This window comes from Sander vitreus, chromosome 11, assembly GCF_031162955.1.
Source record: "Sander vitreus isolate 19-12246 chromosome 11, sanVit1, whole genome shotgun sequence".
In the NCBI taxonomy this organism is placed as follows: Eukaryota; Metazoa; Chordata; class Actinopteri; order Perciformes; family Percidae; genus Sander; species Sander vitreus.
Window position 1 is genome coordinate 5,804,790 of NC_135865.1, and position 13,024 is coordinate 5,817,813.

The window sequence follows — 13,024 nt, forward strand, 5'->3', positions numbered from 1 at the left end:
ACATTCTGAAATGGAAAAAAGTCCAGACAAGCTTCCGGTCAAAACACAGTTGCTGAATTGCTGCATTAAAAGAGCACAAACCAGTTGCCGGGTTGGCTCGGCGAGTAGAGCAGGCGTACATATATGGAGGTGTATACCTCGACGCAGAAGATCCAGGGTTGGAGTCCGATCTGAGACGATTTCCTGCATGTCTTCCCCCTCTCTCTCCCCTTTCATATCTTGCTGTTCTTTCCATTAAAGGCTTAAATGCCCTGAACAAATCTTTAAAAAAGAAAAGAAAATAAGAGCACAAACCAAAATTCTTTAAAAGCCTGACAATAATACTGGGAAAAGCCTTATGAGACAAAAAAAATCTACCTTTCCTTTCATTCATTCATCCATCCAACCAGCCATTTTTAACAAACCTTCATTGTTAAAATAGCTGTGAACATTTGGTACTGTGGGAACCCACTGCCTTTGTGTGCACAACTCAATCACAGATTATTTCAGGGAAATGAAGCCAGAAATCAGTTAGCTTCTTAATTGTCAGAAAGCTTGTCTGGGACTTGCATTTTTAGAGATTTAACGTAGCTATATCCTCCAGTTTATGGTCATTAAGTTGTGCATGATTAGTATCTAGCTGACCTCATGCAGGGTTATCTTGGTCTTATTTGGAATCAGTAGTAGAGCCTTTGCTAACAAAGGCTCTTTAATACTGCAATTTCGGAAGGCAGGCTTTTAAAATCTATCAAGGAAGACATATAGGCTTAAATGTAATCTTTTTCTCTATACTTCACTGGCTGGGTAAATGTTCAGCTGGCCTGTATTTGAAAACAAGTAACCTCGGATTTGTTATGGTTGTCGTATTAAATATTCAACAAATACAATGGCAGGAAGAGAAGAGCAATTCCGAAGGTTTAATTCCCTCAAATGTTGTACTTTTTATGTTGAAGAATAAACACTACGCCATGTGTATTGGTAGATGTTTCATATTTATTTTGAAAAATACATGTAATGGGTCTGACACTTTCAACAAATGCAATATTGCAAGGCTATCTTAGGTTATAACTAGGGCTGTCAAACGATTACATTTTCTTAATCGCCATTAATCGTTGAATTTCTATAGTTAATCGTGATTAATTGCATGTTTTATCATATGATTAAAATTCTATTATTTTGCATCTCAGAACTGTTTTTAAGTACATATTAACAATGGAAAGCAATTCTTACCAGTGTGTCTTGATTGGGAATCAAATGAATGCAAAGAAAGTGACTTTATGAACTTGATTTTAAGATTTGTATTTGTTTATTATATATTTAATCTAGTCACACATTTGAATCTAGAGTCAATATTAGGGTTGGGTATTGTTTGGTTTGGATACCGGTGCTAAAGCGGTACTTTTAAAACGGTACCGGTGCCTTAACGGTGCCTGAACCGATACTTTTTAAGAAAGTAAAAAAAAAAGAAGGGTACTTAACAGTTGGTGACATTAAAGAACAGCTTGTTTATTGCTAAGGCCATATCGTCAAAATTAAATGTTTAATAATAATGTAATCACTATAACAATAACTTATTTCACTAGTAAATAGCTGTTGAATAACAAAAACAACCACCAGATAGAAAAATGGCATTTAACAACAACTTTGAATGCACCACGATGCTGTAAATTACCAGTTTCATTGAACGCACCGTCTGTGTTTTTCTGACAACAGCAGCTGCAGATTGTTACATCCCGGTGTTGAATCTCTACAGTAAAACACAGTCAAACTTTACACCGTTTAGCGTTAGCTGTCAGCATTTTAACCGTGTTTAATCCAGCTACTAGCTAGCGGTAGGCTAACGTTAGCTGCTGTCGAGTATAGTGTTAACTAGCGTCATGTGCAGCAATGTTTCTGTTGCCTGTAACGTCTGTTTCAGAGCATCAGAGAGAAGCGCAGACATATCAGTGGCACCAGAATGAGGCACCGAAATCCGCGTTGCTATTCCTGCAGCAGCAGGATGTGTTACGAGGAAGTACGGCAAAATAGTAGCCTGTTAGGCACGACGCAAAGCCGAGTGAAGTGAAAATAAATTAATAAATGGCAGCATGCGATTAACACGATAAAAAAAAAATGAACGCATCATGCTCGGCCCTTAATCGCATCGCGATTAACGCGTTAATGCTGACAGCCCTAGTTATAACTAAATAGTACTAGTTACTAAATAGTCTGTAACTTAATTCAACTGACAAGGGTTAATAAAATATAACACAATTTTGTAGCTTTTGATTAAGACACCTATCCAACCCACATGAAGTAAACACTTGAAATAGATGACACATGCAAAGTGAAGGGAAAAAACACAAACTTTATTGTCTTCTTTTTACAAAACATTTCAGAATCATCCTCAATAAATAATGAATCAAATACAGACCTTCAAGAAGCAAACACTCAAACTTAGACATGATCAGACACATTTCCCCCCAAACAGCATCATATAGTGCTAGCCTTTAATTTTTTGCTGCTCTAGCACGGTAACAAAAAAAGTGTTAATGTATCAGTAAAACGACAAAAGCAACACAACAAGAGGTGTTTGACCAACACAGCATCGTAGAATGATGAGAACGTGAGCGAAGCCATGATTATGAAAGATATGACGATTAAAAAGGCAACTGAGAAAATCATCGGTCAAGTAGCAATGACTGCATCTTGGCTGGCAACCAACCAGCAGACACTTTACACCTACAAGCAGCCATTAATGTGCACTTTGCAAAAAGATATTTCAGTACTTTAATGTTCAGATTCTGTAAATGATGGAACATTTTTAAATGACACCCTCAACCAGCTGTTCCTCAGTTTGGTCATCTGAAACACATCTGGATGCAGCCAGACGAGCGCTAATGTACAGATTTACATTCGTAATGTAAATGTGAAGCGATGTGTAAATGTGAAATGTAAATATATGTAAAGCATTTACACGACAGCAATGTATTAACTGACTAGCAAAGGATGTATAATCAATTCTAACCAAAAGCAAAGTACCTGAGCCTAAACAGCTATGACGAAAGAATATTCCCCAAACCTCATTTCTATAGTTATCATTGGAGTTATGCATATCTGTGCTTTGGGAGTAAAATGTGTAAATGTATTATGATAAGGTGGATTAAAAAATAGTAGCTACCTGTAATCAGTAACAAGCAGCCATCAGATAAACATCATATTACTTGTGGGAGTGTCACGTTCAGGGCCTGAAGTTAACTTCTTTTGTCCACCAGCCACTGTGGAAGGTGGATTTTAAACTCTTCTAGCCACACAGGCTTTTTACCAGCCAATTTATTTGGCCTCATAAAGTTGAAATACAGGAAATGTACAAACGTTCTTGAATTTGTTAAGAATACACATTTAAGTGCTGCCGGCCTCTTCACCACAGTAATGTGCCGCCACATTTTTGAACTAAAATCCGAGGAAATTGCGGACTTGGGTTAAAATGTGAAAGAACAACTGTTTGTGCGTGCAAAAAATAAATGAATGAATCCCTTAGTTCTCATTGGCTACCCACCGACATGCAGGTAGATTGACAGTTTCACCCGCCAATGGCAGAATTCACCTGTATGTGGCGCGTGGTCGGGTGTTAATTTCAGGCCCTGGTCATGTTTGACTGTGATGTGATAGATGGATTTTTTTTTTTATCTTATAGCCTACATTTTGAAATGAGAGCTGCAGATAGTAGTAAGGCCATCCTTTCATATGTTTGCAGAACATACAGAAAAGTATTGGTCTATATCTAACATAATCATTTAGAAAATAATCAGATTTCATAACATTGTTTATATCTAGTGTGATAAATTGTAGATTAAAATTTGAAATAAGTCATCTGTAACAGACCTCATTTTCAGAGTAACCTGCCCAACCTAAGGAAATTCCAAACGCTTTGATAAATAAGCATTTCTACTCTACTCATTATCATCTATAGTCATCATTCTGCATCATGTTCTACTGTACTAATTCAAGTGCCTGTTTAAAAAGACACCCTTAAAGGTGTTATAATCGAGTATGACATGTCATTGATAGCAGTTCAAACCCATTTTGAAATACATTCAGCTTTTAGTTTGAACAGTTCTGTGGTTGAACGGGTGTCTGTGCATTTGATTAAGACAAGCTAACAGCTAAACACATGTCCAACGTGATGTAACCAAGGAGATACTCTATTCAATGGCAACTGCAGAGACTCATACATAAATGTATATGTAAGCCTTGTACGTATATGTAGCCTGATTGAATGACATAACCTGCGAAACCCAACAACAGGATAATTGACATCAACAGTTTCTTTCATACATGCTAAACAGAAACACATTACTTTTTCTGTATCTGGAACGGCTTGATGCCTACCAAACAGGTGTCTGAAAAACAGCCCTTTTGGCCTACACTGAAACGAATGAGTGCAAATATACCAATATACACTAGACAATCCTGAGACCTTTCTATATGGCCCATGACTCTTATACACAGTTGTTATGAGATGTCAGTTTGAATAACATGATAACTTTAGGCTATATTATGTTTGTGAAGTATAGGGGCATTAAAGTGTTGTTTATTTGTAGCATGCATTTGGATTTCACTCTTCACTGCAGTCATTTACTTGGATTATTTTCATTTTTTTCACCCAACCTTTTTGTCAGGTCGCACATGAAACTCAGAAAGATGAAAATTTGTGCATTACGGTGGATGTTTTTTTTGGCCTGTACCCATTTTAAATTTGAGTCGGAGTGACACATTGAGATAACAAACAGACGTGAATGTTCATGGCTTGCTCCGTTCCCTTTCACCACTCAATCTACCTTTTTACCTGTGTGACTTTGACATAAATTGGAAATGCTGTAGGTTTTGTGTGTCATGCAGACCAATCCATAATGTGTATACAACGCTAAGACAAGCAGGCACATGTCTACAGTAAAGCATGACAACATGAAATCAGTGTAAAATAAACTGGAATACTCTGGTTTAGAGTTGCTTATTGAACTTTGTGTTTAGTGGTGCATTGACACAGGTACTGTAGTTGTTTGAATATGGAATAAGAATGTGTCAATAATTAGAATGCGAGTTTGGAGGAGAGACTTTTTAGGTTTACTTTGCATTTACTCTCAAGTGCCTGCAATGCAAGAAAGACACAGTACAGTGATGTGTGTTAAAACATGAGGTAAAACCAAGCAACCCTGTCTCCTAAAAATGGCATTCCCATACAACGAACCTGCATTCTCTGTTATGTTTTGAGGGAAACATATTTTGCCCCCATTACGTTTGTCTTTGATCACAAATACAGTACGTCTCTCATCAAAGCCAACAAAGTCTGCATATAGAGAAGTTCATGGTGGATGGATGGGTCAAGCCAACACAGGACTTTCACAGAGGAGACCGCTGTTCGTGTCCCGTGTGAAACCGAATGTCAATGTTGACTTGGTTACATAACATACCTAATCTTCGTCTCGTGCATAACTTATGTACGTTACTTAAATCACGGAACAACATTTTTTTTTAAAATCTAACCAAGTAGTGTTTTAATGCACAATGTTAACCACGTGTTTAAAACAGTGACCATTTTGTGCAGCGGTCAGAAAGGGCTTTCTGGCAGAAAGTCCTAAAGGCTAACTTCTCCCACCAGGCTGGAAAATACGTTTCCCGTGTAACGTAATTGAGAAGACAGTTTTGTTGTATGGGAACGTAATTTTTTTGGGACACAGTGTTAAAACAAAGTGGTGGGGTGCGTGAGATGCCATGAAAGGTACTAGAGTGTCAAAAAAGTAAAGTGATCTTTCAGAAACAGAACCAATTGAGTTTCAGATAGGTGTGAGGAATCCTAGTAACGGTGCCGATACGCATGTTTACAGTGAATACTAGAAATCATAAAAGTGAAAGTCACTTAAATATCAGGACAGTCAAATACAGAGAAATAAATATGTACTAGGTGCAATGCCATTCGCTCAAAGGTCATGTGATGCACTGAGGGAAGATGGGTAGAAACTAGAGTGTGCCCATTCCAGTGACTTCAGACGTCAGCCTAGAACAGTTCAGGGAAGGCAGGGGAGAGGGGTGGGGGGAGGGGAGCAGGGGGAGGGGAAGGTACGGGGAGGCAGACAGAGAAAATAAAACAGCTGTGAAAGAAGAACTTTCGCTTGACAGTGAAAGTTATGCTGCAAGGGCTGGATTTGTGCTCCAATTTTTGCTCGTACCAGTTATTTTTTATTTTTTACATAGATTTTATACCATATTTTCATTGTATCCTCTTACATAAAACGTCTTACCGTCTAAAAAATATGGTAACACAACAATGTAATACCAACCCCCTCATGAAGCCATGCAGTGGACAGAAAAGAAATGGTGGTGTCATGAAATGTGTAGAAATTGCTGGATTCCCTGACAGAGGCATCACATCACTCTTCTTTCTAACAGCATTGCTCAAGTGGTCATGTGTTTAGTCTTTTTTTCTTTGCTTTTTTGTTCATTTTACACTTTTTATTATTTTTACTCTTTGCAGACAATGACACAATAGAACTTAATAGGCAAATGTATCTAATATAGTAATGACAAAAAGAAATACAGTATTATTCTTGGAACGAGGCATGCCAAATAAATACTTCAAGGAATAGTTTGACATTTTAGAAAATACGCTATAGTCCCTTTCTTACAGTAAGCTGAGAAGATCAATACCACTCTCATGTCTGCACGTTAAAGCCAGGAGATAATTAGCTTAGCTTAGCACAGCATAAACTGAAAACAGGGGAGAAACAGCTAGCCATGGCTCTGTCTTAAGGTAGCTGAATCTGCCTACTAGCATCTTTTAAAACTCACTAATTAACATTTCCAAGCTTCTGTTCAATTCATAGAAAAACTGAAGTGTAAAAATGGCAAGTTGTGTTTTTTACGGTAGGATATGTGCCCAACTGTGTCACACAGACAGTATATAAACTGGACAAACAGATCCCATTGGTCTAGACGGAGACCAGTGAAGGATATTAGAAGCACTTTTCCGGTGAGCGTTGAGCGTTACTGCGCAGCCTCCAACTGAGAGAGACAACGTAGATTGACATGAGCAACCTGTCTGAAAGTTCTAAGTATTCTGGTAGCTTGCAGAGACGGAGAGCGTAGGTATATGTTAGGAGATAACATGGGACCAAAATTGGCGGGCGCATCAAGTCTGGTGAATATTTACGGATTTTAAGGGTTTCGGGAATAGGCGCACAAAAACAGCTCGCTAGCGCCCCCTACAAAGATAAAAAAAATTTAGCCCCTGTAGTGTGTTTAACTTAGACACACGAAAGTTGGTACACATATGTAACATGTCAAGATGTACAGAAAACGTCATTAGAGCCATACCCTAAACCCAACAGGAAGTCCGCCATTTTGATTTCAAAGTTCAAAATTAGTGCAATTTTGGCCATTTCCACATGTCGTACTTTAACAAACTCCTCCTAGAGATTTCATCCGATCAACTTCAAATTCGGTCTGTGCCATCTTAAGACGTTAAAGATGAAAAGTTGTTAAAAGAAAACTTTTTGTCATAGGGCGTGGCCGTGGCGGGGCGGCCATTTTGTGCGTTTCGCCATCAAAACAGGAAGTGGGTGTAACTTGAGTGTACATTGTCCAATTGGCTCGAAACCTTTCAGGATTCATAAGAGTCCAACCCTGAGGACAAATAAAGGCCGATATTTACTTAAAGTCATAGCGCCCCCTAGTGGCAACAGGATGTAGGCCTAAAAGTCAAGGTGCTATACTTTAACGAACTCCTCCTAGAGATTTCATCTGGCGGACTTCAAATTTGGTCTGTACCACCTCCACACCTTGAAGATGAAAAGTTATTAAAAGAAAAACTTATCGTCAAACGGTGTGGGCGTGGCGTGGTGGCCATTTTGAGTGTTTAGCGATGAACAAAGAAATTGTTGTAACTTGAGTGTACGTTGTCGTATCTGCCCGTAATTTCTCACGATTGACAAAGGTCCAGGTCTGAGGACATCTACAGGCCAATATTTACTTTTGGTAATAGCGCCTTCCGCTGGCAACAGGAAATGCGCCTTATATGACAAACATCATCCGATTTACATGAAACTTATGTGTGGGAGACATGTAATACTGAGCCGCCCCCTATACTTTAACCACGCCCACTTACTCAGGCCATGCCCCCTTTCATAACATTTGAACCGTTTAAGGTAGAGTCTTGTGTGAGGTGTCATTGAACTCAGCAAAGAGTTCCTACTTCATTGGTGATGGTTTGGCCCGCCCCCTATGCTTAAGCCACGCCCCCTTTCATAACATTTGAACCGTTTAAGGTAGACCCTTGTGTGAGGTATCATTGAACTCAGCAGAGACTTCCTTCTTCATTTGTGATGGCCCGCCCCCTATGTTTAAGCCACGCCCCTTTCATAAATGCTGATCCATCTAAGGTTGAGTCTTGTGTAAGGTATCATTGAACTCAGAAGAGAGTTCATATTTAATTGGTGATGGTTTGCAGTGTCTGAGTGCCGCGCAAATGCACAGTCGCAAGGAGCGGCATCCGCCAGTAACCCCGACGCGCGCAGAGACGCGAGGGCCCGTCCATCGCTGCTTGCAGCTTTAATTAACATTAGTAATTAAATTTAAACAGCTAATGCAAGTCAAAACTGCCTGCGAGCTTCTCCTGTACTATTCCTCTACTATGTGACAGTAAGTCGCGTGGTTATGACACAGTCGTTGGCCTATTTTTACAAAAACCTCTGCTACGGAGTCATAACGTGAGATACAAGGTAATGGAGCCTTGTATACATTGTCGTATTTCTTTAGAAATAAACAATGGACAAATAGAGTCTTTAAACGCTTCAGATGTAAAGTTATTCACTGTCAAAGTGACATTAAAATGAATGGCAGTCAATGGAATGCTAACGGCGGGTGAGCGTTTGGTAGCATCAAATGGCGCCATAGGAGGTTCGAGTTCTGAAGAGAGGCTTACCCAGCAGTGACATACTGGAGTCTTGTCATCAAAGTGAGGTTGCCAGGCAACCACCATGTTAATATGTGTGCTTCAGAGTTGATGGTATGCAGATGTTCTAACCTCTGGATAGAGCCAGGCTAAGCCGTAGCTTAGCATCTCCTGGATCTAGCTTCATATTTAACTAACCGAGATGAAAGTGGTATAAAACTTTCTTATCTAACTCTAAGCAAAAACAATAATAACTGAATATCCCAAAATGTCAAACTATTCTTAACGATACACTGGCTACATCCATTTAAAACAAATCCCAGTTGTTGTTAAGTCTGACTTTTACTATAGGTCTCCCACAGGCTAATGCTAAAGTGTAATGTCAAACCAAGGGAGTCTAGGGGAAGTTCCATGGGATAACACATAGAGGTTAATTGAGAAGCGGTTGTTTTGATGTTAGCTTCTGCAAACAGAAGCAGATTTTGAGGGGGGGATGACTTCAGGATGTAGTCATGGATGAGGGGTCATTCCACATGGCAGCCACGTCCCTGAACCTGCCAGTGGAATTGTGGGAAAGCAATAGCCATTAGTTTCTCAGCGGATTCTTGTCTGAAATCCCCTTTAAGAAGTCAAAGACATACAGTTGGTTGAGTATGTGGGTTCCCCTGTTCTGACGCTGATAACATTGGACTTTGAGGTGTACTGTAGGGAGCCTGTGGAGATCAGCGAGGTTCCATTTTCTCCGAGTTGCGGATTAAAACATTTATTTTCTCTGTTGATAATGAATTAGTGGTTTCAGTGGATATAGGGGGGGAGAGACGGGAGTAGTGGAGCATGGCAAGAACATTTAAATGAAAAACATGTTCCTCAGTATTTTACTAGTATGTGCAGTGTCTTACTATCCAGACCCTGTTTATCTAGTCTGGGGCTCCACAGAGTTTGTCTTACGGTTAGTTACTTTTAATATAATAACATGAATTACCATTACTAATAAACTATACTATTCCTCCCTCTGAGTATTACACACTTGGAATGTCAGAACTAGAGTCACAACACGTATTACCACATCACAATCTCAATATTCTTGGACAATTATGTACAATAATAACTCTTTGCAATAATTTGTAATAAGTTACATGTGCAATATCTGTTATTTAATCACTGCTGCTACTTATATTTACACAGTACTTCATTTGTATTCACACTGTACTTTATTTAGGTTCACACTGCACTACAATAGCATTTGTACAATCCATTGTTTAAGCAACATGATCTTTTTAACTTTTTTTCTTTCTGTGAGCAAGTGCAACTGAACAATTTCCCTGAGGGAATCAATAAAGTATTCTGATTCTGAATGGCGTATGTGCAAATACACCAGGGTTATCTTACGTAGTTATATCTGCTATAGTGGGCTTGTTGAGGCTGAATACCACTTTGTGTTGTTTTAGAGATTGATTGAAAATTTGATGATGCATTTATTGAACCTCCAATTTACCAATCTGCAGGTTCTGTTCAGAGACACAGCTTACTTGTCTCAGTAGTTGGCATTGCTCCCATGAGCCATTTACTTGCAAAGAGTGTACTGGCTGAAACGTACTGCATTTTAATGTCTACACTTGGGTGGAAATAAGGGACAAAAGTAGAAAGAAACAAGCCAAGAATAAAACATGAACAGCCATATTATATGTGGGCTTGTCTGTCACTTGTCAAAGCCTGACAGATATTGTATCAGTGTCATGAATGTCAGAATTTAACTAGCAAGCTATTTCTTTTTTTTCTTTCTTTTTTTTAAACAGCACAATCACAAAAAGCCGTTTTCTTGGATCTTCACTATAAGCATGGTCATTCAAGTGTCACTTTATGCTTTTGATTGTGCTTGAGCCCAGCGGTTAGAGCTAAAAGGTTACCTGGCATTGATGAGATACTGGGCCAGGCTGATGTTAGCAGGAGTCCCCGTGATGGTGATCTGGCGCTCTGACGAGCCCTCCATGGCGTTCGCAATTTTGATCTGCGCTCCAGACATCTGTCGAATCTCATTTATTTTGGTTCCCTGGCGTCCAATGATGCAGCCTATTAGCTGGGGAGAAAAAGTAGACGTCTTGGAACATGAAGCAAGGAAATGAAACATCTGTGTTGTCTTAAATACATTCATACTTAGTACTTAATACACCTGAAGGTAAAAGGGAAAGTTTAATGGATCATGAAATGGTCTGCGTTTAATTTAAAAGCCAATAATTCAGGAAGTTGCGTTTGATGAATGATAGCATGGTCAATAGATCAGCTGATTGGGGGTACTCTACTGTGCAAACAGTCTGAACTGAAGTTTGCAGCATCATTGTTGTTGATGTCAGTCATTTGTTCTCATAACATTTAAACGTTGAAGTATGATCTCAGTTTACTGAATTTGCTTTAAAGCTCCATTGTGTAATCTTTTAGATGATTCTTAGCAAAAACCCCTTTGTTCTTTCACAAATATGTGCTCATTCATGTGTAATTACTAATAACTAATAACTAATCAAAGTATTCTCATAAGAGTAGAATCTGCCATTTAGAATCATTCAGAATACATACATGGAGGGAGAGAAGATTACTTGCAACTCACTGCCGGCAGATTTGAAAGCCTGTTGAAGATGGAGGATCACGCCTATTCTCGAGGACATGTAACGGAGTCGTCAAGGAAGTTAAAAAGAGAATTAAAACGACAACGGGACAGGCAAAGCAAAAAGACCAAAGCTAATATTGGAGTGGCTTTTCCAAGATGGAAAGAGCTCATAAGGAGCAAGGATTTTAAAAGAGACGCCGAAGTTCCCTGCTTTCTTCTCAAAAGGTAATTCTGCCCTTTTGTGTAAATTCAAAGTTTCATAGTTGCTTGGCCAACTATAGCATGGTTGTGCATAACGCTAGAACGACGTCTAGGATACTTTTCCTCGCATCAATGATGAAAAAGGATTGTCTATGCTTGTAACTTGTAATCATATGTGTCGTGATTTCCCTGGCAGACAACTCAATGTAATGGAGTTGTAACACAGACTAGCTACAGCTAGAACGGCTGCGTGTAAACGATGGAGATACTAATCGCTCATTTCGGTTTCATTGACATTGTTCATACTGCTCACAGAAATATATTAAAAACACAAACCTCCGTTGCTTCTCTCCTACGCTGTAAACATTGCCTTACACTATTAATCTCGTACAATATACAGAATAACGATAGCACTGATACTTTACTAACATTAGCTTGCACATGTTTGGGAACCTGATAGCTGATGTTAGCAATGAAATGGTACCAAAATAACGTAAAACTATTATTACACTGGAACGAACACTCACGGACAAAGTCGTACTTCTTGGAATAATACGGCCACCGTAGGAGTTATAACACGCTCGGAATGGGGGGGGCTAGAAAGTAATATTCAGTTGGTGTTCACATACAATTTCACCACTAGAAGGGAGAAATTCTTACACAATGGAGCTTTAATTATCAGTGAATTAACAGTTACAATTTCACTTAATCAGATAGGTGTGCTTTTTGACAATTGTCTGCATAATTATAGGTACTACACTATGACATAAACCACACTCTTTTGTGCACAATCGTCTTAACATAATTTGTATTTACAAACGTATATAAGTATGACATGCCAATTGAAAGAGAAAAGTAAAGCATTTTGAAACATAAATCCCTATATATATCCCTCAGTCAGCTGTCCCAAGAAAGTGTTACTCACATCATTAGGAATGGTGAGTTCATGGGTGCTGGCTGGTGGACTGGCATCCAAACCTGAATTTGGGAGCAATGGGATAAGAAAAGGAGATTTGACTTTAAAAAGTCGCTTTAACCTTTTAAAGGAGTATGTTGACATTTTGGGAAATATATTTAGTCATTTCTCTGTCAAGAAGTGGAAGATTGACACCAGTCTCATGTCAGAGTAGTATCAATCTTCTAATTTAACTCTTATTAATGAAAATGACAATAAATGTATTTGCCAAAACTTCAAACTGCTCCTTTAAGTACCTGCACTGTTTCTCCTTATTACATCGTGTGTGTGTGTGTGTGTGTGTGTGTGTGTGTGTGTGTGTGTGTGTGTGTGTGTGTGTGTGTGTGTTTTGTCAGGA

The 13,024-nt window shown here is 38.9% G+C and overlaps 1 protein-coding gene across 1 annotated transcript in view; it reads right to left on the reverse strand.

The window, feature by feature from the left end:
* Positions 1-2,306: 2,306 nt before the first annotated feature.
* LOC144526044 (poly(rC)-binding protein 3) overlaps positions 2,307-13,024 on the reverse strand; it is an 85,575-nt gene continuing 74,857 nt past the window's right edge. Inside the window, exons 15-17 of the mRNA XM_078263214.1 lie at positions 12,637-12,689; positions 10,816-10,985; positions 2,307-9,462 (exon numbers count right to left, since the gene is read on the reverse strand). Coding sequence (XP_078119340.1) covers positions 9,408-9,462; positions 10,816-10,985; positions 12,637-12,689 — 278 coding nt within the window. The 3' untranslated portion in view covers positions 2,307-9,407. The remainder of the gene's footprint in view (positions 9,463-10,815; positions 10,986-12,636; positions 12,690-13,024) is intronic.